At 36.5% G+C, this 26,462-nt stretch overlaps 1 protein-coding gene across 3 annotated transcripts in view; it reads right to left on the reverse strand.

Moving 5' to 3' along the window:
* The window catches only part of DPYD (dihydropyrimidine dehydrogenase), a 332,297-nt gene that overhangs the window by 220,091 nt on the left and 85,744 nt on the right, over positions 1 to 26,462 (reverse strand). For all 3 annotated transcript variants that reach the window (XR_010784063.1, XM_066555445.1, XM_066555446.1), the window contains exons 4-6: positions 21,487 to 21,574; positions 11,803 to 11,964; positions 2,514 to 2,710 (exon numbers count right to left, since the gene is read on the reverse strand). Coding sequence is in view for 2 of the 3 variants with exons in the window: in XM_066555445.1 (XP_066411542.1) it covers positions 2,514 to 2,710; positions 11,803 to 11,964; positions 21,487 to 21,574 (447 nt within the window). In the remaining variant the exon portion in view is untranslated. The remainder of the gene's footprint in view (positions 1 to 2,513; positions 2,711 to 11,802; positions 11,965 to 21,486; positions 21,575 to 26,462) is intronic.

Genomic DNA, 26,462 nt, shown 5'->3' on the forward strand with positions numbered 1-26,462 from the left:
CAGAACACCACTGGCTGTTACATCATTGTTGGAATTTGTAAACACTTTTTTTTTTTGCTATTATTAAACACTTCGTTTTCTGCTGTGAGGTATACCCACATGCATGCACATTAACTATGAAAATAGGCTTTTTATGAAAGTCACCTATACATCAATAATTTTGATGCAATTTCTTTCAGCAGCAGCAGGTCTCTGACTCTGCAATGGAGAGACAGAGGGGAAAAGGAAATGGGGCAGAGATGGAGGAGGGATGCAGTGGATGCAAAGTGTCCCACAAATTCACGTCAGCCTCAAATTTGACCCAAGTCAGAGGTGCTTGGTGTTTCTCAGAGACCTCAAATTACTGCTGCTCAAGGGACAATTCTTTGACCTAGGGAGAGAAATACTTTGATACATTATAAAGCAGTGGGGCAGATAGGAGCAAAAGTAGTAAAGCTTGTTTATGGTCTCTAAGCAAGAGCATGGTGTGCTCATGCCTACTCTACTATAAAGCATAAATTTTACACAATTGGTGAAATGTAGGAAAACCCACCCATAAATATGAAAAATCCAGACACGTTCAGAGAAGCATGGATTTATGTTATATTTAAATATCCCACCACAGGAATTGCAATCACTACACACCTTTCTAGTGTCACAATATTATGAAAATTAGCTATGATGCAAGAAATATCCTAATTAAAAACAATGGGAAAAAACTTTAGGAAGGCAAAAACACTGCCATTATAAACAGCTGAATCCAAATACAAAATTGATTTGGTCTTCTTAGCAATTTGCAATAGTTTATGAAGCCTTGAAAACACGCTCATCAATAACCTAAATTTGTTAAAAGACGTGTTGCAAAGACTTAGAAATGCAATAATGGATGACTGCTGCCACAGGCCAGCCCCCCTTCTGTTTCAAGATTAAAGTAAGGACAAAAGGAATTGATGCCCTTAAACCACACATGAGCATTTCTAGAGTGAATGGAAGTCAAATTTGACCTTGATTAATACATGTTAAGACTCAAAAGAAAGAAATACATTTAAAAATACACTCCTCAACCATTAAAGATACTAAGAGAACAGGCAAAACTCTGTGTAAGGCTTTTTGCATTAGGAGAAACAACAGGCAAAACATTATTTTAAATTCAAGTTAAACCACAAAGAACTTAAGACCACACTGCTTAAAATACACAAGCATGTACTAAGCAACTGTAGCATTGTACTACAGTGCTGAAGCAGCTGCAGGAAGTCCTGCATTGTATTGCCAAGTCCAGCCTGAGTCCAACCTGTCACCGAAAAGAGCCTTTTTGTTAAAAACCTCTTACTAATTCTGACTGCTTTATAGTAACAAAACTGATTTTAATCTGGCATTTATGACAACATGTGCTACTGAACAGGTAAATAGGTATTTCACATACTAAATTTGCAATCCTCTATGGTAAATAGTTCAAGTGAAACAGCTTCACAGTTAAATGCCTATGGATTAACACCTTGGTAATTAGGTAGAACAATTCTGAACCTCACTGGGAAAAACGCAAGTAATCGGTTCAACTTCTCCAGAACTGATTCTCTTTCTTGCAGAGCACTGAATAAGTATTTGACATTATGACATTATGGATCAATTTCATTAACCGCGTCAACTCTATTGATCTCAGTGATGCTGCGTTAAGAAATGTAAGTGCATCACCCTTCTTTCTCTCTCTGTTTCATTATACTTTTTATTTTTTAAACACATTGTGTGAGTGCATTTTGTACTCTTGCACATCTTACATTGCAGAATTTAATTTTGATTTTGAATGGCTTGGTATCCACTAGTTCGTGACTGAATTATCTCATACACAGGGATTCCAAAAAACCTACTAGATTTGATCACAGCCATTACTGCAGTGGCAAAAATTAATTTTCTAGTGTAGAGGACTGACAACATGCAAATACTAGCCAAGGGTTTACCACAGAGGAAAACTGAAAACGTACCTTCTTTTATGTATTTGTAACTTTTTGAAGGTTGACTTGCAGGGGGTTTATTTCACCCATATGGTATGGTCTGCTAAAGCAGATCCACTGATGGCTGATTGCCACTGTCACCTTTATTTACACAAGGTAGTCCAGGAAAGCATGCTAAAACAAAAACTCTCCATGAAATTACTATCTAAAGCATTTGAAACATTCTTTCACTAGGGATACAGGGACTTAATCTTGTTTTAAGGATAAGGGAAAATGGTTCCTGACATGATTTTCTAATATGTTAATTTGATCATAACAATTGCACCCTAGAATTTAACAGGTCATATGAAGAGACTATAGGAGATAGCCACTAGATTTTCAGTTAAAGCTTGCCTTTAACTGTACCTCTTTTAACATGAATGATCAATTATTTAATTAAAAGGTGACTTTTACAGATCTGAAATCTTCTGTTCTCTTCCTATGCTAAAAGTCAAGTGATCATATATAAACTATGTATGTACAACAGTTTTTGCTATGCTTTCTACAATAATTGCAAACAGTGCTTTGTTATCATTGTTTTATTACCTTAAGCCCCCAAGGTACTCCTGTTTTTCAAATATGGTGATGTTTGAATAGCCTAGTCGAGCCAAAAAGGAAGCACAACTTAAACTTGCAGGTCCTGCACCAATAAGAGCTATCTTCACCTGATATGCTTCAGGCATATCTTCTAGAGGAGGTAAGGAAGGGTTTCTGATCTGAGGAATATTCATGGCTTTGAAAACCTGAAAAGCAACACAATCAACAGGTTAAACACATTCCCTCTTTAAATTTTATTATGACTGACATGATGGAAGCTTCTGCTAGTGCTGTCACATAGCTGATATATTATAGCAAACTCACAACATTATAGAGGATTTCCAAATGACATGATCTGTGCATTTGTGAAGGATGTTGTATTAGCAGGGTTTGGTCCTTCTATCGGTCTTTTTGTTTTAAAAAGCTCTGAAGTCAGGTTTTTCACTACTGTAAATTTTACAGAGAAGACAGATCCAGACTACCAGTGACAGAATAGCAATGCAAAGTCAGCCAGATGGTAGAGAATCTCTGCAATGCCAAAAAATTTCCCTGCAAACAAATTATTCTTACTAGTAGAAAAATACCTCCGCAAGTAATGCAAAGGATTATAGTGCCAGTAAGTATAGTGCTTCTTCAAGAGACAACCTGCATGATCCTGGAAAAATCACTTATAGCTTGAATTTTAGAGGTGGTAGGTGACAAATTTTAGGTGGGTTTGAAATGTTTTTTAGGAACTACACTTAGTCTTCAGTACTATATTTTCATTGTTAACCTATGCTTTGGATGCCTTCTCTTAGACAATTTTTATAGGACTTGATTTCCATTTCTTACTTATTTAATTTGTTGACCACTTTTTACTTGAATTTCCAAAAACTGTAGACACATGTGAAAGTTAGACTGTTCTCCCTAAGCCCCAATTATTCATTCACCTGCATAATGGTGGTGATCTGCTCCAATCTGTCCTGACTACTAAAAATACTTCGGAACAATCTCTGCCCACTGTTTTGTATTTCTATAGAACGCAATGCAATGGGCGGCTAACCTGGTTGTAATGTCACACAATTTTTCAGATTTGCATTAAATCAATTCTATACTCAGACATACAGGTAAGAGGTGAAGGCAGAAATATTCTGTATTGCCCAAGCAAGATTTCACTCTCCTCTGCACTTACAGAAATTGGAGAGAAAGGATTGAGTCTCTATCTAGTATGATCTACGAAACGAAAAAGAACAGACGCACAGCCTTAGAGGCCACTAAACATCAGAAGCATGGAAGAGCACAGGTACATCTTCTTTTTACTTAGGCATCAGGAGGAAATATCTTTAACCCAAGCAGAACATATTTGTCGCAGAAAAAATAATTCAGGAATGCATTGCATGGGGATTCTCAGTCATATCACAAATACTATCAATGTAGAATTTCAAAAACTACCAGAAGACCACACTGCTCCCCACCTATTTCAATGCAGAGCTGTGCTCCCTAAGTACTAGCTAGTCCTCTAAAATACATACACTGACATTCGTCTTAATAAATAGCACATTTAAACTATTTAGAAGCTTACCAACAGATTTTACTTTCCTTAGAACTCAAGAAGCAAAGGGTTTTCAAGTTAAACTTTGGCAATTCCACTCATGATTAGAATTTTTCATTTATATTTTGAATCAATGTTCATTTTCTTCACATGCACTTGAGCACTCATGCTAGGTAAACCAATGATTAGTTCCTTCCCTCTCTAAAATTTCTGTGTCAAACTCCCCCAGTCTTTGTAAATTGACACAGCGGTTTAACAAACTGCATGAAGCAAGAGACAGATAATTGTTTTAAAGAAAGAATCATTTAAACCTGAAAATTCATACAATATGGGAAAGTTTAATGTAGTTATTAATGGATTTCACAGGCTGAAAAGCTCATATTGTACTGTGAAACTAGATTATGATAACCCTAATGCAATGATATTTCTAAAATGTCTGCTTTGTTATATTCATAAGAAATTGCTTGAATTATAGCAAATTTTCATTAGTCTCATATAGTTGTTTAAAAAGGCTATTCTGTAACAAAAATTACATAACTTGCATATTTAATGTGCATATTGAACACTCTGAATATGCATATGCTTAACAAATTTACTACTAAATTTACTTTATTGTTAACATAACTATTTTTATATGTATTATTGAATAGTCATACCTATCTAATAAATGTTACACTGAAGTTCCACACTACTGTGGTGCAGTGTTAAGCTTCAGAAACCAAGCACTCATGCAGAAAATCCTCGGAGTTCAGGCTGAATGGTCAACTTTAATTCTGCCTATTTGCAAACAGGGTAAAACTGTCTTTAGGCAGCTCAGCCAGCTTGTGTGGCAGTATCTTGCCATCTGGAATTCAGTGGCAGTTTTGCATATTAAGGCTGGCAGGGTAACTGTGTGAAAATAGCAAACTGCTTTAATGCATTTCAAAGGATTTTTATTCACCTCATGGTGAAGTTTCCCTATACTGTAAGTTACTTAATTAAATATCACTGAATTCCTCTGTATAAATCCTTTGGTGGCCATAGATGAGCAACTGGCAAGCAAGTGTTCAGTGGCACATTACATTCAACTGTCCTTTCTGCTTCTAATCTCTTCAGACTATGTTCAGCATGCAGGTAAAATTTAATACTATTACCCTTCTCTCCACTTTTCCTTCAAAAACATTATTTCTTTCTTGCTGGGTGTTTGGATGGAGTTTTTCCTTTGTTTTGCAGGGCTTATTAACCAAGACCCATTCAGGAAAATGAGACTAAACGATTAATTTTGAAGCAGAGTGTCTCAGTGAAAAGCCTCAGTCATCATCCTCATGTCTGTCTTTCCTTCTGGCTCTCTCATACACAGATTAATAACAGACATTAATAACATTAGGCATTTATTCTTAAACTTTTTATCAAATATTACACAATTATCATTACTTCACTGTCTAGGGCCTACTCAAATTAAACCCACATTGATTCTGTCCACTTCTTACGCCTCATGTCCATTAGAGTCCTCCAAGAGGATATCCCAGTTTATAAAACATGGAGACTTAGTACAAAAGTGAGTTCCAATTTGACCAAACCAAAACAGGCAATCTATTCTGCTAAGTTCCAACAACTGAAAAAATACTCTCTTGAATCACACATTTGTAACATATTATAGTTGTCCTATTTTCATCACTTCACTGTGTAAAGGTGTGAGTGCACTTGCTCAATGCTCTCTACAGCATGGTTCTCTACAGTATGAAATCCAACAGTTTGTTGCATTCCCTATTGTAAATAAAACATCCTTTCACTGCAAAAGGGTCATGTTCCAAAATATTCAACAAAGAGAAAAATTCCAAAATACATAAAAATAATGCACAACATGAGTTTATACTCAGGTTCCACAACACGCCCCGCTTGAGCCAACTACAGTGGTTTCAATTGTTGAGCAACTGATTCCAGTTTAAATTTCCTGGAAAGTCTTAGCCAAATCATTTTAGCTGCTTTTGAAAATGCAGATAGGGAAAAGCTTATTGTTAGCCTCATGGAGCAAAATTCTGGTTCTTTTCTTCACTGCACCACTCTTGTATTAGAATGTTTTGATGAAAAGATGTGACATTCGGCAAAGAGTAGCAGGTGACTCAGAGAAATGCATTTTGCTAATCAGATGAAAATAATTTTAAGGCAAAGTAAGCATGACTTACATGAGTCCAAAACATTTTAAACCATTAAAACAGGCTAGAACTGATATTCAGAATTTTTACCTCAAATTCTATACAATTTAAAGTAAATAAAATACCTAATTTCAATCAGTGTGGCACTTAGAGCTACGGTTTAGTTTACAAGGTGTTGTTTGGTCAAAGGTTGGACTTGATGATCTCAGAGATCTCTTCCAAACTTAATGATTCCATGATCCCTGGCAGTGTTCAAGGCCAGGTTGGAGGGGTCTTTGAGCAACATCATCTAGTGGAAGGTGTCCTTGCCCAAGGCAGGGGAGTTGGAACTAGATAATCTTTAAGCTCCCTTCCAACACAAGCCATTCTTCTATTCCGTGATTGCTTAAAATTATTTTTAGACTATGACAATGTACAACAAAACAGTAAATAGATTGAAAGATCAATCTCAGTGTTAAAATGTGAAAAACTTTTGCCTAATCCTACAAAATGAGACTATCAAAACATACTTTGCATATCCAAGATATACAGAGAAGGATGCATTTCAGAAGGACACACAGAAGGACAACTTAACCTTTTAGTAATTCAAGTTTTGACTTGATAACTAAATTTTCTATATTCTTCACATATAATGCTTGGTTCCATGCTTAAAAGGCTCTAGAAATAAGTTTATCAGTAAGGTTTACATTTAAACATCCTTCACTAAGGCAGTGAGATACCGGTTACTGACACAGACATTAGAACCTAGCTGGGATTAATTTTAGAGTGAAATGTATCAGTATACACTGAATTGTTATCACATTTTACTAGTGCACAGACACTAGAATACAGGCAATGAAATCAGGAACATTTAGGAACTTGTTTTACTAGTTTCACACTTTCCCACTGGTTTCCATGGATATTTTTCTGTAGGCTGGTTTACATTAATATGGGGCAGTTGAATATTTAAAGAAGAAAATCATATTCTGCACATATTTTAATGCAAAATAAAGCAAATTGCATGCACAGTAACATTCCTGAAGCTGTCAAATTACATGATCACCCAATTAATTCCATTTAATTGCAGTGGATATCATAGGATGCTACATGAAGAGTTTTTTCCACAGACACATGCTAGTTATGAAACGTTTGTGATCTTCCCTCCACAATTTAAGAGTTAAAGTTGCAATATTTCAAAATTTTATGGAAATAGGTGAGTGCTTAAAAAACAAGGCCCCAAAACATCTTATTAAAGACTTTTAAAACCTCCAGTATTCTAGTCCTAAGATACCCCATGGATCTAGGACATTGCAGAGTCCAAATCTCAACATTTAATGAATCTCACCACTAAATGGACTTAGCAACATTCATGCAAATGCATTAAAAAGTAAAAAAATGCTTAACATCTGTAAAACAAGCTGTAGGGAAGTTTATATAACTTGCCAAAATATCAGGAAATCTTTCAGCATTGGCCAGAGAAATCAGAAGTCCTCAGACTCATCCCCTGAACTATTGTAGAAAGCTACACCACTCCCTTCAGACAAGCCTGAAATTTTATTTATTATTATCATGGATTTTAACTTAAAGATATAATTACCTAAAGATGTCTTAAAATTAATTAATTAATTAAATAATTAAATGACTTAAAGATATAATTACCTAAAGGTGTCTTAAAATTAATGCTGACAAATAAAGGGCGTTTTCTATTTGTCCTGCTGTCTTAGCTCCCCAGAACAACCCTCCTCTTGCAGATGCAGCTCATGTATCCATGCCTGTGTTGATGCCCAGCCTGGCATCTCAAGGCTGTCCTACTGCAGAAGTGGCAGCCCCATGAGAGCCACCTTCTCCTCACAGCTGCACTACAGACTGATCAGAGCTGTCAATTTGCAACTCAAAGAGGAACCTAAGCCCAAGGGCACAGTGTGCCACTCCATGGCAATCCCTCAGGTAAGACATTTCTTCCTTGACTGTGGTGGGCTGAGGGAGAAGGGAGGTTCAGCACTCAGGTCCCTCACCAGAACACTCTGTCCAGCACAGGTACTCTGCTGAGCTGACCCTAGGTGAGCAGCAGGTAAGCTCATACAATCCCTCTTTTTCAGAAAAACACGTATCTAATTTCCTTTTCCAATTTCTTTCTGCGGCAGCAGCAGTCAGACTGTATCTGCAAAGAGGAACAAATCGCCAGAACTGTAACTGGCACAAGAGCCACAGTACTAAATGATCTAGTGTTTGTATCTAGCATGCAGAGATGAAAATATTACATTTTCTATTTAGCTTGGGCTGCACCATTCAGAATGATTAAACAGAAACAGAAAAGAACCTTTATATTCAATAAAGTCTATCCAAAACCATAATAATTTGAGGGTTTCTTACTAATACGACAGCAGATAAGGTAATAGACCTCGTTTCTTTTCACTACAAGCTTGCAAACTTGTACTTGAGTAACCAGTGATTTTAGTTCATTTTGGGACTCACAGCCATATACCTCATGCTTATATGTACTGTCACTGCAATCTCAGTATATTTTCACTGAACTTGTGTTCAAAAAATGGATGTTGCCTGATTCTGGAGTACTTGGGCAAAGGAGACAGATAAAGGCATTAATATAATTTTGACCTGTGCAAGTAGCAGGTGTAACCTGAGCTTGACACTCGTCATTAATAATAGTGAGATTTACTCCATGTTATTCTCTAGATGCAACAGTTACCATGGTAACTGCATCCCAGTACACACATTCCCCATCACAAATACAAACGGACATTTCCCTTTTCCCCCTGAAACATTTAATTGTCAAAATCCACATTTTCTCAGGCTGGATTACCATTCACTTTGAGAATGAGCCAAACATAGTTACAAAACTATGAAAGGGCAGAAGGGAAATGCAGGCAGCATAAGGTGCCATTTTTTTTTACTGTTCTACCGTATGCAAGACAAATATTTTACAATTAGGGAGGTTTATCTGCAGTATGAACAGATGATCAGTCATTGTTCAGAAGCACAAACAGGCACATGTCATACCCATATATTTTCCATTTTAAATCCATATTCCTGCTTTACTGCAATTTTATCTATTATCTCAGCTAGCAGTTGTGCCCTTTTATTATTGCTCACTCTCATAATGCATCAAGTGTATGATCCTCAGACTAATTCTGAGGGAAAAAAAAGCCTAAAACTGGCTTCATGCACAATGGAGTTTTCAGTAAATAAGCCCCTGTGGGACAAATATTACACCATGCATGAGAATCACCATGCAGCTCTCATTAAGACTAACACATGTTGCATGCCTAAATTACACAATTTGCTAAGTTACTTGTACAGGTAGAGCTGTGAACACGCTATCTGGGCCAATTCTTGTATGAACAGTAGCACCTTACAATTTTCTTCAATATTATAATCTATATTTTTATAATGATTTTTACTTGGAAGCACTCATACCATTATATTTTTTCAACTATACCTACTTTCACAGCAAAATTTAACTGAAAAGTAAAAAAGTACTAATTGCAAAAGTGTCTGCCTATTATTACTAATTGAGAGTGCTACAATATAATCAAATTCTGTGTTGAACAGCAGTAAACCTAAAGGTTATTAACAACAATTTTTTTTCTTTTACATTTTTTATATATTAAATGTATAAAAACATAGATACTATGAAAATACTAAAGATAATTACATTTTTTGAAATGTTCTTTTTGTTGGACTGCCATATAGAACTATATAACAATTTTATTCTGTTAGAGCTCCTGAACTAACATAATTTTAAACAAACTTGAAACATTGAAAACTATTCATCCTCTGCAGTTTTCATATCCATCATTATGCTACCACTGGGGTTTTTTTAATAGAGTTCTGAACATTTCTGAAGAAAAATGGCAGATATTTAGCATTATCTACCAAGTCATAATTCCTCTCTATTAATCATACAATAAGAGCTAAAAGAAGACACAAATCAAATTATAACAGATATTACTTTCATTTGGTTCCTAAACAGTAATATTTTACTATTGTATTTATGATCTACTTGCCAACTGTTTAATCTTTTTTGGTTGGTCGGTTGGTTTCAGTTTTCTATCTTTGGTTTTGTGGGGGGGTTAAGGAAAGAAGTAGTCTTCTGCTTTGCAACAAATACTAGCTTTTTACATATACAGAATAAAGGCCACTAGAAGAAAAGCTAATAAAAGTGTTTCTTGACTGATAAAGCCCAACTATAAAACACACACACACAACTAACACAGTTCCGTGTCTCTAGTCTCATCCTGTAAATGAGAACTTGGAACATATTTGTGTGTTCAAATCTCAAGAAAAATGAAGTGGATAACTACTTAAATGACAGAGAGGAGAGAAGATTCAGCAACAGCTAGCAGAAAAGTTTATCAGGCGCTCCAGAAGATTTACAAGTCTCCTGGAGAGAAGAAAAGAGGGATACAAACAGATAAAAGGAGAACAGCAGCAGCAGGTAGTAATATTTGCTCATCAAATCATGACCCACAGCCATTGAGAAGAAAGTGTGAAGTCTATGCTTGACACTAGAGGAAAATACTGGTCTCAAACTTCCAGATTGATTTGCATTTCTATTTTGGTCTGTTCTACAAAGTTGTTTTTTTCCCAGGCTTTGCAAAGTTGACTGGAACTTCATTGTATGTTTGTAAATAAGATCAGCCAAATGGCTCATGATACAGAATAGGGACACGCACATTAGTTAAGGACTGTGTAGAAATGTACAATCCTAACACGTGAATATGCTGGTTTTAATATAGCCATAACTCCCTCACTTTTATAGAGGCCAAAATAATCACTTTTACAAAATTTTGCTTCAGACAGATCAGATGAGGTAGCATCTGACACCTTAAGTGAGGTAAAAATTCTCCATGCCCTCAAAAGAAATTAACAAACGAGTAGTTGCCTCTTTCTTCAGACAGAAATTGGAGCATTAAAACTACATAATCCCAAGCAATGCACAAGAAGCTCAACAAAAACCCATGCAAAGAATTTCTAATGTGAAGCAGCAGGTAACAACCTTTGCTTCAGTAGCCAAAACATGCACCTACCTTTATGAACTAGTAAATTTACATATATACACTGTGAATCTTACCTATATAAATAGATACACATGCACACGTATTTTAGGTCAACCTTAAACTATGTATTTACTTAGGTTTGGAAAATAAATAAAGTAAACACATTAAGAAGAAAAAATCATCTGAAGTTTATCCTTTGTCTCAAAGCCAGCACAAACACACATTAATTCTGCTACAGAATCTATCCTATGCCCAGAACAGTTCTACATCTCCTTAATATGCATTTACAGATAAAGCTGCACTTGATCTTTTCCCCTATGCAGCCTACAATGGAGCAACATCCACAATTTCACCTGAAATAAAGTTTTCATTATAAAAGAAATTGTCTCAACTACCAGTATGTCTAAAGAATCATCTTGTTCACAAATAATGTTCCTTATGTTCCTATAATGTACTGCATTATGAAAGTATTTCTAAGCATTTGAGTGTGCTGTAAGAAAAAGGATAACTATTCCAGCTTTCTATGCTTTAATTTTATTAGTATCAACTTTTCTTGAAAAAAATCATTACCAAAGGTAACCACAGGCAATACTCAATAGTACGTACAAAGAATTTAGGACATTTGTAAGTCCTACCTCAGTAGCAAACTGCTGCAATCCACCAATATTAATTGGTCCTTCCTCAGTGGCATACAAGTTGCAGCCACCAACACAGAGATCCGATGTTGGACACACCATTCCGCATGTCAGGCCAAGCGGATTGTCAGAAAGAATCATTTTGGCAGCACCATAGTAATTCTGAAGGAAAAAGAGAAAGGAAGAAGAAATAAAAACAACAGTCACATACCAATGAAGCAAAAATTCAAACCTTCAAGAGAGAATTTCGTAACAAAATAATATATAAGCATATGTGTTAAATAACACTGACATTACTGAAATGTACTAACATGTTATGCAAAATCCCATCAAAGATACTGAGAAGAAAGTCAGCAAAAACTGTGGAGTATGCAAAGGTAAACTGTTGCTTTTTAGCTTGCAAAATGATGAAAAGCATCTTCAGTCTGAGGTGGTTGTAGGATTTTTAGTAGCTTAACAAATCTAACTTCAAACACTACAACTGCTGCATTATGTACTTGAAAATATTCTCTCCATTTCTAGGTCAATTGGGCAGTAGCTGAGTTGCAACCCTTGTTACAGGATGACCAGAAAGTGCCAGTTATATTACCAGTTCTTTACAGCTCAGGAATGAAAATCTTATTTTACACATCTGTGCACACCATCTCTGTCGATATTCCTGTCCTTCACACCAGACCAGTAGAGCCAATTTTCCCAGACACATGATGAGAAGACTTCCCATGCAGCCACCTGCAGATATTGCAGTACTGAATTCTTTTTGATCTTTTTTTTCTCAACACATACTGATCAGGGCAAACACTTACTCTCCTGTTTCCTTAAATCATAAACCAGGGAACTAATTAAAGATGTTACCTACAATTCACAACTTCAAAGATTCTCAATATTCAGTGGGCTTCTTCAGAAAAGGAATAGTCATCAGCTATATGAGAACTAGCAAGGATTCTTTCCATACTAAAACTCTAAGGAATGGACTTTAGCAAGTTCCCTGTGTCCTGATGCCATGAGTGAACAACCTCTGGTGTTTTTTTCAGCTAGATAATTGTCTTAAGAAGAAGAATCAGAGGAAATGCCAGGAGTGACCTGAAGTGTCATTTAAAGAGAGAGAACTACTGTTGGCAGTTCTGCACCTACATTTATGAAATCATATTGTATCCTTTGCCACAAAGAGTAAGAATCCACTTAGGAATAAAAAGACCAGTGTCAAGATCTGACAATTTAACCAACAATGGGTAACAAGAATTTGGTTTGGGAGGTTCAAATTCACTACAGGCATATTATTAGACTGAGCATTCAATTCTCGAAAAGTTAAATCAGATCATACAGACACAAACAGAAATTTCTAAGAAAATGCCAACATTCAAGAAATGTATTTATAAACATAACTGGACTCCTTGCTTACAGCTGCTGGTCTGCTAAGGCAGACCACAAGCCTCTCTCATTCATCTGGAAACACAAACCAGCTGCCTAGAGAGTATTAAATCCCATTGAAATTCTAATCCTGGCTGAACAGGCAACACCTTTATACAACCGTTCTGAAGAACCTTCAGCCATTTCCCCTATGGTGATTAGTGAGACATTTTATTAGCCCTAATTCTCATTTATTCCAATGTAAAGGAGTATTAGTTAAAATGGAATTGTACATATTAGCAAACAGTTTTGTTCTTCCAGATTATTATACTGTTTTAATATCAGAGATTATTAGGGATGCTTAAAAAAACCTGTAAAGAAGAAAAAACCTGCAAGCTCAATTTGGCAGCAAATTAAAGAAGTCCAGCTATATTGGAGATGTCACTGACACAAATTTGCAGACAGCAGAGGTGAAAATCAATGGAGGAAACCCACATCTTTCCAAAGCAGCAATGAGACCAGCCTAGTTACCCTGCAGCATCTTAAGTGGCACTAGATGCCTGTTCCTCAGGCAATTACATCTAGCCTTTCCTTTCTTCTACTCTAAAGGAATAATTACAAATTAGTGCTGGTTATTTTTCTCACTAACTCAAAGACAAAGTGGTTTTCAATGAACTTTTGTTCTCTTTTATGTTTCACACATATTAGACTTCCAGTTTTCCTTCCTGTGTTGTCCAGTATCATTACATTTATTATCTTCAACTCTGGTTCAATGGAAACAAAGTGCATTTCTATTTAAGCAACCTCATTAAGGACTGTCTACATTTTTCAGCTTTGTAATTAAAATCTATATACAGACCTAGTTATTATGCCTATAAAGCAAAGCTGTTAAATATTCCTTTTTTAAAATTAATTTTCTTGCATCTTTAAGCATATTCTCACACTTGAACTGAGCCAATACAACGTCAACACAGCTGGCACATGTTACTTCTTTTGAAAGCTCAAACCAAACTTTGAGCACAGCTATGCTACAGAAAGACAGGGCACAACTGACTTCAGAGAGAAAGGCCCAGGGTCAGTAGGGGTATAGGACCAAGATCACAGTTTGTTAAGGGGATATCTAAGGAAATCTGTCTCAGAACACCATACCAGAATTTGGTAAAAAGGAAGCTGGAACTGAAGACTCAATAGGGGTAAGGCCAGCTACTGCTGAACTCTTACTTTGAGAGAAACATGATTGAGTATATGAAGACTGAGACATGATTTGGAAAGTTTTGAGATATTGCCGTCATGATCATGAGTTCCTGCAGCTGGCACTACTAGTGGTAGCATCAGAAGAAAAAGAACTGCATTCTCTTCAAATAAGAATATCAAAAACTACACATTGCCATGCTAAATATTAAGACCTTAAATAAATTGTATCAACCGGTATGTATCTTCTAGTCTTAGCACGTAAAATAATTTTAATGATAAATTAAAAGACAGTCACATTTGAGAACAGCAGGGCAAGGCTTCTGCACTGCTTCACTAGTGTGTTCCAACTGTGCTAACATGGGCACCTCTAGAGATGCAATGGAAGCACAGGTTTGGACTGGACTTGGTTTCATGGTCTGCCAAAACTTAACTACTCTGTGCTAATTTTACCATAGGTAAACTTACAACATTCTCTCAGAAGAGCCACAGTTCTCTTATTCTCCTTCTACCTTGCTGAAGATCGGTGTCAGCACTGTTCCCATTGCCACTGTTCCTGCTCACTCCCAGTGAAAGGATTTTGCCATGTGCTGCCACCACAACTGCGCGGTGCCTCGAGAGCGAGTCCAGCTGCAAACCTCCTGCCTGCCAGGGCACAGTGCAGTGTGGAGGCTGGGCTCTGGGCAGGGCTGCATGGGCCTGAGTTGCTCTGAGTTGTTTCATCTTTTTGTCATTCTATTCTATTCTTTTCTGTCCTATTCTATTATTTATCTTATCCTTACAGTGAAATTATCTAACATACCAAAAAATTAGAAAAATGTTTTACAATACTTGACAAACACTGACAGATAAATTCAGTAAGTCTAGTAAGTTACACTGAGTGGTGTTAATGCAAACTGTGTTACAAAACTACAAAGCATGGTAGTACAATAATAAATGAGAGTTTATAGAATATGTATATTATCTTAAATGTTTAATTACACCAACATTTTGCTTATGCAGCTTTATCCTTTTTAAGCTAAAAGCATGTATTAATGATCATTATATTTATCAGTGACATTAGAAGTAAAATATTCATAGAATATTCCCTTTTAAAAAAATATTGATCACTTCATTTTACAAAACTAGTGTGTAGTAGGCTGCATATAAAATAGACATGCAGAGATGCAGAGCTGGCAGGCTGGTAACCACGCACATGTTGTACATGAGAAAGGATCATAATTAAAGGGAGACTGGCTTCATTAAAATGACACAGTTGCTTCACTGCATAGAATAATGCAAGCTACCTTAACAGTTTGGAGTAATTTTTGTAGATGTTTAAATAATAAGATGACTCAGTTGGCCAGTTTCTTACAGACGTCACAGAGGAAGCAATCTAAAACAAGAATTCTGAATTTTTTAATGAGATATATATCTGCTCCTGCCTTTGTTCACAGAATTTTTTCTCCTGTGCATTTCCATGGAAATAAATTAATCTAACTGGATAAGTTTTTTTGTGGTTTCCTACAACAAAATGTCAATAAATACTACATTGCTAACATAGGGAACAAAAAGAAGCCTTAAACAGATATCAATAATCGGAGGAAAACAGGCAGAAGAGGATCTCCACATGTATCATTTGGAAGCATTATACAATTTGCATGCAAATTAGACTGTTTTTTACTTGAAAAAAATCTATTAAAACACATAGGATCAATACTGAGAGACCAGAAGAAATTGTATTTACTATCAGGAAATGCTTATAGCATCCTTTCTTTCAATTCAATTCAAGACCTTTTTAAATAAATTCATTATGCCTCAGGATGTTTTGATATTGCAGTTTTCTAAAAAAACCCCTGAAGAATATGTATTATTATGCTTTATGTAATACAAATTAATACACGGACTTTATCAGAATTTGGAGACAGTGTGAATACTTTAAACGGAAAGAAGAAAACAGTCATATTATTTCTTTTTCATCTAGATTTAAGTTTAACAAAGGGAGACCTAGCAAAATACATGGAAAAATATCATCACCTCTTATTCTAGTTCATGTTCTGTGATGGCTTAAAAATTTATTCAAGATGTATTGGATTAAAACATTTCCACAGAGCGAAGAGTCACTTTTTAAAGTACGTTGTTATATAAGGGGCATTTTTCACACTGACACACACCAGCTCAAATATAACAAGAAACACCGTCAGTCTGTCAGCCCCCCCAAATATCTTCCCAAGAAGAATGAACAAAACATAACAGCAACTTATCAAATCATACATATTCTATATTATAATGCTGATGATTTTTAATCAATCCAGAAATCTTTCACATCATTTGACTTGTGTCATCATAACAGGACTGTAATTTCACACAGTGTCACTATCTTTTTATGAAAAAGAACGGAAGAAATATCTTGTACTGTCATTTTGTCCTTTGTAGTCTAGAATGTGAGAGATTCCTTAATTGACATAGTGTCATCGCAAAAGTCTATTCTACATAATTACACTACGGCGACTGAAACCAGCTGTCAGCCATTCCATTACACTAAGTACAAACAGACATCTCTAGAAAAGTCACTGTTTCATGTGCATCAATTTAACATCGTTCCTAATTTTTCTTTTAAATTTTTTTTTTCCTTACTATTTTATTTAGTGACCTGAAATATACTACGATTAACAGAGAAAGCTGAATAAAACAGCACTTTTGAAAAACCTGGGGCCTCAAAGTAGTACTTAAAGATTAATTTTGATTAATATCTGTATATAATTATTACCAGTCACCTAGCAGCTTTCTGACTTCCACAATCCTTCATTGTATTAACAGTACCCCACCTACAGTATTTTACATATGAACTGCGACTTGTCGTTTTCTACAGTCTTTGCAATGGCATATAGATGTCTTTTGTTAGTTTAGTCAGAGTTCCTCTGGCACAGAAAAAACCCCATCATTCTGTTTTTCTCACCTGTCATAATCCTATGTCTCTCAACACCCTTTCTCTGTGGCAATCTTCTCTTCGTTTATTTTCTCTTAGCAATTCCACAAATTTTTGTATCTTCTTTTCCTCTGTCTACACACTTGCCATTTTTCTTATTTCTAGTATATTACCACAAACACGGTTTCCTTTACTCCCTAAATCTCCCAAACTTCAGATTTGCCCTTATCCCTTTGAGTTCTTCTCTGTCTTCCAGTTTGTTCCCTCTCTGATTTCTCCTTTGAAAAAAACAGAATTTCATTCTTGAAAATCCCCCACGAATTTCCTTTGGTTTCATTTAAACCTAAAGATTCCTCTGAAATCCTAAAACTTTCCCCTGGGTTCCACAGGTTTCTCTGTACTGCTCCTGACATTAATTTCTCCCTCCTCCATTTCCCTGCCAGTGTTCTGCACAGCCCAGGGACAACCTTTTAATCCAGAGGGCAGCATGGCTTTGCTGATTTTGGGGATTGGGTTGTTTTTTGAGTTTGTTTTCCAATGTGGAGTATTCATTTGTTTTGGGATTTTTTTTGGGGGCACTGGGTTCTTTGTTGTTTTTGTTCTTTTTCTAATGTTGGCCTCCATATAGTCTGTTAAAAAAAATTGATGTGTCAGTGCAAACCAGCTTATCTTTATCATTAAGGATGTGGGAAAAGGTGGTCTTTCAGAACACAGAAAAAGCTGTAGAGTCAACGTCAGGAATCACTGTATTAATGCATGGCTTGAAATAAAATTGTGAGAGCTAGTCAGTAACAAAGTGAGTTCTATGAGTGCAGATAACAAAAAAGATACTTCTGTACCCCCAGTTCTTCATTACAGACTGAGACTGTAAAGGCTGAGTCACTCATTCCTTATGCCTGTGCTGTGTAACAAAAGTTGATATCCCTGTGTGCACCAACAGTTGTTTTTCAATGCTACTACTCAAACCATAAGGGATCTGATAACAAAAAGCTCCAAGACTCTCCCACTGAGCAGTTCAAAGGTAAAGCATGTGAGGAGCTGCTGCTTTCTAAAGGGCTGCTTCTCTGGAACGGTTTCACTGAACAGGAGAAAAGCTGCCCACCCTAGAAGTGTTCAGGCTGAGAGATGCTTCTGGGAAATTGTAGGATTTTCTGCTGCTGTAAAACATTTGCTTGTGCCAGTCCTAAAGGATGACAAGTGCTAAAGCTCCATTTTACAAATTCCTTCTTGCTTGACATATCAACACAGGAAAAGGAGAGCATAAAATCCTAAAATCAGTCCTGGTACTACTTCAGGGGTGGGGGGAAGAGCTTCTCTTGCAGCAGCTGAACATGTTTGGACTTTCTTTAGTGTATTTTTTTTCTTTTTAAAGAAATAAACAACTATGACAGCACTCGTTCATTATAAAGCAAGAAATACAGGTTTTGCAATGTGGTGGTATTTAAAGAGGACAGCTGGAAGTCAGAATTCTTGTTTGCCCTCTTCTGATGTTTGGAAACAAAAATAGTAACGTGTGCCTGGTGAATTTAAAGTCTGATCTCTGAGAGACACAATTGCAAGCGGCCTTTATGAACTGAGAAACACGAACTGGGAAGACACAATGGAATAGACTGTACCTTTATAAAGTGGAGTTGTAATCCAGTTTGTATGGAAAAAGAGAATGGAAGTTGTGGCCTAAACTCTACTGAGTCACAGCAGCTAACACAATACAGCGTAAGTGACATCCTTTCTCTCAAAGAGGCTCAAGGCTCATTGAGTCTGGCAATTCAATTACCCTCTCAACCCAGGAACAACCCTCCTCCCTTGTCCCTCTTCTACTTCAGAGCTCAGGTCTAATGGCAGAACAGCCAAAACAGCTACATTGTACATGGCCTGTAAATATCTAAAAAGCCTCAGGCTTAAGAGAACAAGAATCCCTGACCCTCTGTGATTACTATAGCCATTCCCAACAAAATAAACCACATACAATAGAGCTTTTTAATATCTGACAAAGTAATTCATTTTCAGTTTACTGCTGTCTAAATAGTCTATATTAATAATGAATCATGTTTAAATAAATACCTACATGCAGTACTGCTTACACAAGGATAAGGACAGGGAATTTATTGAACACAATCTTCTCTAAACAAGTAGAAAGGTAACCAGCTGAAGCAAGTTTCTTAAGTGGGTGATGAGAGATTCAGACACGAATCTTCAGGAAGTCTAGAAAATGCACCCCAATTCCCTGAATCTATTTACCTCAAACACCTGAATGTTCTTTGTTTCACCTATTTATTTCTTCTAAAAGCTATCATACATATTTATAAGCTTTTGGATTAGAAATGGAAGTTTATATGATGAAAACATTTATATGATGAAAACAGCAAAAACAAATTTATCATTTTGAAAATGATATTCAATGACATGCAAAATATCCTTGATCATCTTAAGCAAGAACTTCAGTGACAATAATGCAGAAATTCTCATCAAGCTGAATATTCAGACTGCTGAATGATAAATATCTAACTTATTATTTCAATAGAAGTTCAGCAAAACGCATAACAAAGTGAAAAATTACTTACTGGTTCCATTAAAAGCTATCAAAATTATAAATGATATGTTTTAGTTTTCAAAAGCACACTATTCTTGTCTTCTATCTGCTCTAAAAGTGTATGGTGCAGGTACCACCAAGCAGCAGAATGAAAGAGAGCAGAGGACACCACAGGAGCAGCCATGGTAGTGGGCTCTTACAGAGATTTGGCCAGGTCATGATTTCAGGTGAATAATTCAACTTTTGGTACCCCCCTCTCAACTTCATCCTGTACCTTTGACAGAAAGCAAGGAGTTTCAAAATGCAGTACTGTAGAAACAGCAGTACATACCTACAACTATAAAAAGATTCCATTAATAAAGTAAACCATAAGAATTTCCAGCAATTTTCTAAATAACAGAATTTTTTATGAGAGATATTTTATGGCAAAGGCATGAGAAACTAATACATCAAAAGGAAAATTCAACCCAGCAGACTGCAGTCATCAAGTCAAGGCTGGGTTCTCTCTGCGCTGTTAGTTTCCTTAAGTTGCTTGGGACATGAATTACAGGAGGCATAGCCATTGACATGGAGGCTACAAAACAGAATCATAGACTTTGGGTTGGAAGAGGACCTTGAAGACCATCTAGTTCCAAATCCCCTGCCTTGGGCATGCACTACTCTCCTGCCTTGTTTCTCAGCCCATGAATTCAGCTACTTGCTAAACATGTCCCCCTGGGGGTTTTACTAAATTCTAATTTTAGGAGGTTTCTGCTTTTGGTTTGGTTATCTGGCTGTTTAGTTTTAAAGCGAGCATTAGAGTTGTTGCAGAGAAATGCTTCCACAATCATGACATGTAAGATTTCTTCTTATAGGGTAAGGAGAGAAAGAAGAGCATAAGACTGTACATAAACTCAAACTTGAAACTTGAATTAACAGAAGCAGTGCTGGTTTAGGCATGCAATTTTCCATTCTAACATCTTGAACAGCAGAAACCAAATATCCAACTTTTCAAAACTTCCTGTGTGTCAATGTTTCCTGCTGCTTACACAACAACCAGACATAAACACGAGGTAAAAGCAGCCACCAAAGCTGTGTTATACCTTTTATCATAAGTTTCAGAGTGGATACAGACAGTATTGATAGGTAGGGATAGAGTCCAAAAAGACATGCTATGATTAATCTAAGAAACTTTATATTAATCTATGAGTAATCTAAGATACTTTGGGTTCTCCACAAAAAAAGTTATATCTACTGAGAGAATAGTAGTAAGCTGCAACTCTTTTCTAGAGCAAGATATTCTGATAAAACACCGAGTGATCAAGTCACCTGCTCAGGGCAAAGTCAGTGTCTTACCCTGCATATGCAGCTTCCAGGAGGATTCAAAAGTCATCAAACAACCCAAATTCTGTAGGATTGATCCACCTCACTCACCATCTGACAGGTTAAATCTGCCCTATTAGAATCAGTAAGCATGTACTCATTGGCTTCAGCAAGGCAAAGACTACTTCAAACCTTCAAGGCAGTTTACTAATATTATTCCAGTATAGCATTGCCAAAACACAACTCTCAAAGCTCTGCAGTCACCTCACTTTTATTGTCTCTGCTCTGTAACAGAAACACAGAATTCAAAATTAATCTGCCTTTAAATAACTTACCCCTTCCACCAAGTTACAAAGGGACATTATATGTTATCTCCTGCCATGTACAACTGCAAGCCTGACTTTACCTTGTTTGCAATACTTGTGATGAATGACTTGATGTCCAGATTAGTTGGGCAACTCTTCTGGCAGGGGGCATCTGCACACTTTAGGCATCTAGGAATAAAAGAAAATGTGTCAAGGAGACACGGAATACAAGTGCTGCCAGTAGGTTTTCAAGTTAACATGCTAAAAGATAAGTCACAAAGAAATAATGCAAAAGACTTACAAAGAATTTCTGTTTAAAATCTCAAAGCACTACATAATCATTATTGACTGTCATCACACAGATTAGTTATGTTTTGTTGACTGTACTTTACATAGGAAGGCAGAGGCTACCATTTACAAGCACACAGACAACACCTGTTGAAGCCTTAGGAAACCCTCAAATCACATAGAGGTAATTTTTTCCCTGGAATGCATGGTTGCTAAACTTCTGACCAGTTCATTTTTCTATTTGAAAACACTTGTGCTGTAAACCTAAATTTATTAACTAAGTTCTCGAAGTCTCATTATGGATTAAATGCTGAATGTTGGACCATCAGACCTACAAAAGCAACAGTATTTCCACAAAGGAAATGTGGTCAGATATTTCATACATCTTACTGTATGTCCAAAGAATAAGAATAGCTGATGAATTTTCAAGTCATGTTTCTATGAATTTCCAGTGATAAGTCTGTGACTTCTGAAAACAATTCAGAAATCTCATGCATACCCCCAGCCAAAATCCCTAAGACCTTCTTCCTGTCATTTCTAATGACAAAAGCTAACTAAGCAATAAGGAGACAAAACATCCTAAATAATAAAGACTGATTTTCTGTTTCTGCATAGTCATACATGGGGGTGTGATGCTCTGGTTGCTTGCAGCCCTCCCATCTAAGGATTAAGTCCTCAGGACAGTCTACACAACTTGCATTAAGCAAACCTTAAAAAAAGATAAAAGTCAGTTGCAGGAGTAAAATGGTTCTCTATTAGGCACCAAGGTATTAGAACACAGCCTTGGTTTTACAGATCAAGGATTATCACAGGTCAAATGCCTCACTACTTGTCTCAGAATTCATTAGGTTATTCCAGATGCTCTTTGATATTGCTTTAGTAACAGTCAGAATTAATGTAAATTGTGGGTTTAACAATGTATGCAAAATGAAATAAAATTTGGTTTTTACATATTATTTGAGCCCAAATACATAAGTTCCACAAGTCTATCTTAATTATTTTTATTCAGTGCTAGGTAACAACATTGTGGAACTGAATATTTTAAAACAGAGAAAAGCTGCAAGAGGCCAGTGGACTATATACAAAGAAATTAAGATTACATTAAAAGGAAATTACTGGAGTACCTGCAACAAAACACTGTCCTGACTTTGTCAATCACACATATTAGGGGTTTTTTGTTGTCATTTTTACAGTTAAGGGTGGAATACAAGATAAGGAACAGCTAGTTAAGTAAAAGATTAATTAGCCTTTCATCTTGTTATTCATTACCATCTAGCTGGTTATTGCAGACAATATGGCACCAGAAAAATTTGAAGGCACATGTGGTAGTGGCTGTTTGGATTTTCTCACAAGAATAGTCATTGAAAAAAGGCCCCAGAGCACATACTTAAAGTAAACAGGTCTCACAGGCTCCAAAGGACAGGAAACCTGCAGAAGCCAAACCTGGGTCCAACACCACACTGGGTTACAAGTTCAGCTAGGTGGGATGTCAGAAAAGCATCGGCAGGTTTAGCTGTGGCAGCTGAACAAAACACTGCCCAGCACTACCTGTGACAGGTACATGTTAAAAAGGTCTTAACAAGGAAAGGTGGAACAGGGAGACTTCAAAAGGTTGTGGTCTCTAAGCAAACAAGAATTCCTCTTCTTTAAAAAAAAAAAAAAAAGCAAAGTTGTAGTACTTGAAGCCAGCAAAAAAGGAGATGCACTAGACAAAATAACACCACTGTGAGGACTCAGATGAGCAGTTTGCCTGTGTAGGCAATAAGGAAATAACAGAACTCAAAATCATGCAATTAAGACATCAATTCCATTATGATCTTTTACTCTTCACTTTCCTCAGTGATGTTTTCTTTAAAATACAACAGTCCTGTATTCAAAATCAGAGGAAGCACACTGAACATAAAATGCATTCTGTGGATTACATATAAAACAATCTCATGTCAAAACTGCATGGCACCTGGCAGGATAAAAATGTGTACAGATTACTCGTTCAGACTAGCAAGCATCTTTACCAAATTATTTCTCTTTTGATTTTTGAGCTGCTTCACAAATAACAGCTGCTGAAAATGTCAGCTGCTGGGAGGGGCAGGTAACACAAACTTGAATGTGAGCTTTGGGGAGGGGGGGAGGGTGCCATGAATATGCCAGTTCAGACTTTCTCCTATAATAATACCATCTTCCAGGCACTCTGCACACTGAAGTGCACCAGGCTGCCATTAATCCCACTTATCACCATGACAGCTCAGTAATTACATGCCTGCTATAGCTAGGTACTGTAAGGTACTGTAGTCCTAATAAAACATCAAGCACTGTGCTGAATGCATGCTGGTGAGGTGTTTTATTAAACTTGGGGGGTTGATCATCAAGTGACATTAGGGTTGACCTATTTTTCTATCTGACAATAAATTATCCTTTGACCATACCATCACAGATATTACAGAGTGCATTTACTGTACAAAGGAGCAAAGGTATTGCATTCTGGTGAATCAGGCAAAAAGAATAAATAAAGTAGTAGAGTCACACACCAGAAAGTATTACATAAATTGCTGCAAGTGACTGATCCTTTTAAAAATCACAGGCAAAATACCCTGCTTAAGGGAGCACACCATTACCATGAGCTTCAGTTCCACATGCATATACCCCAGTGGAGAAACATTAAGCATTGTACTTACTTTCTTTTTCTTCAACCATCCTCCCATGCTGAGAAATCCCACCTTTCATTTTACAAGGTTATTTTATTACTATGATTTTGGTTCAAAATATTGTAAACAAATTAGAAATTTAGATTAAATGTTTCTAATTCACCTGTTAGCTCCTAGCAAATTAAATGAAGAGGTGCGTGCTCATAACCAAAAAAAACCCAAACAAACAACATTCTGGACTACCTATGGACCTACATTAATCTGAGAATATATATCTCAGCACTTCCTAGTAAAAATAAAGGAAAACTCCTACCAACTATCAGAAAACACCCTATATTATGGATTCTTCTGCCACTGCTCATGGAACATCATCTCCTTTAGAAACATAGGCTGCTTTGAATCATAAAAGACACCACATTCACTTCACATGCATATTAATTTCCATTTCCATAAAGGGCAACACCACAGTCTTTGCACTGCAGAGGAGAAAAGCAAGTCATAGCCAAGATAATCTTCAGTTAATAGCTTTGTTGTACAGTTGTTGAAATATCACCCAATATTTTATTTTTAAGTTGAAATATCTGACCAACAGCCCCATTTCCAGGTATAGGCCAGCTCTTAACACACTTTTGCTTCCAAACAAAGGACAATTTAGTTGTATTGTTACAGTGAACAATTGTCAATGTAACTGGCAATAACATCACCTGAAGGGCAAGCACATGAATGCTGAAAGACCAGGGGTGAAACAGATAATCTGGAATAATATTCCTCAACAAATTGTAGCTGATAACCCACCAAATCTTCATGTATCATAAAACAGAGCAAATAACCTTTATTATGGTTACTGCTGGCAGAGGTTTAGAAGCAAATTGAATCCTAATTCACTTCTGCAGGACATAAACAGTCATTTTGAAAAAAGGCTTCCAGCTCTAGTACTTGAAAAAATTTCTAAAACTTTATCTGCTACTCCAAGAAATAGCCCCAGTGAAAGTCTGTATGTACTTTCTGAGGCTTTGGTCAATTAACTTCAAGAGAATGGTAGAGCTAACTGCACCCAGTAAATAAGAGGTCAGCATGAACAGGAGACCCAGCTTTGACCCAACCAAAGCTCTTCTTGGTTCCAAGTCTCTTGCACCACTCTAAACCCTGAGCTGGGGATAGTAAGCAGAGAGATAAGAAAGCTGCATGTCAGGAAGAAATGAATCTATTATTTCCAAATAAATCTAAATCCCAAGTTGAATGCCCCTTGCCTTTGATGGCCAAAGTGAAAAGCATTACAAAGCTTTTTCTCTTAAAGTTCAGTCCTTTAATGACTTATGGCTAATCCTGTAGCCATACTCCCCATTTGGTCTTGCTTCTTGCTGTACTGAGAGAAGGTCAAGGACAAACCTAAACTGAGATTTGGACATATATAGACTTGTTTAATAAAGGTAAGGGATGCCAGGATAAAGATCCACTATGTAAATGATAAGCCATTGGTGAAAACTTACTGTTGGCAGCTAAAAAAAAAAAAAAGCTGCCATTATTTCCCTAATTAAAAACAAACAAACAAACAAAAAAACCACACACCCAAAACTAACATTCACAGATAAAAATCCCACATTCTTTTGTGTTTGTGTTCATTGCATTTCTCAATGGAGAGGAGAAAGGGGTTATAAAGTAACTGGGAGATGCTTTGCCAGGTTTAAATATCAAAACACCGTAACAGTTGATACATGGGTCTGATGAGTACCAAAGACAAATGTTACAGGAATATTAGAAATCAAGAAACAGAAAAAGGAATTCTCACATGCGAGGCCAAGGACTCTGTTGTGCAATGTACAACACAAAGTACAGTTGTGGAAAGTATACTGTAGCAAAGAGCACAAAATCTTAAATTAGAATCAACTGTGAAAACAATTTTGGATTACAGAAAAAACAAATCTAATTGCCAAGAAACACCTCTAGTATAAAGGGCACCAAAAACTGTACAAAACACAGCAATACAGACAAGTAGATATCCTGGTCCTGGATATTTAATAGTGGGTGAAAGGCAGCAGTCTTTTAGGTTATATTGCAGAATGACATGTGAAAAATTCTGTTTGTGAGAAATGCTTGGCCTGTTAGCAATGCACAGAAGCTGTAAGAAACCAAACATTCGGTATCAT

The sequence above is a fragment of the Molothrus aeneus genome, chromosome 9, assembly GCF_037042795.1.
Source record: "Molothrus aeneus isolate 106 chromosome 9, BPBGC_Maene_1.0, whole genome shotgun sequence".
Classification (NCBI taxonomy): Eukaryota; Metazoa; Chordata; class Aves; order Passeriformes; family Icteridae; genus Molothrus; species Molothrus aeneus.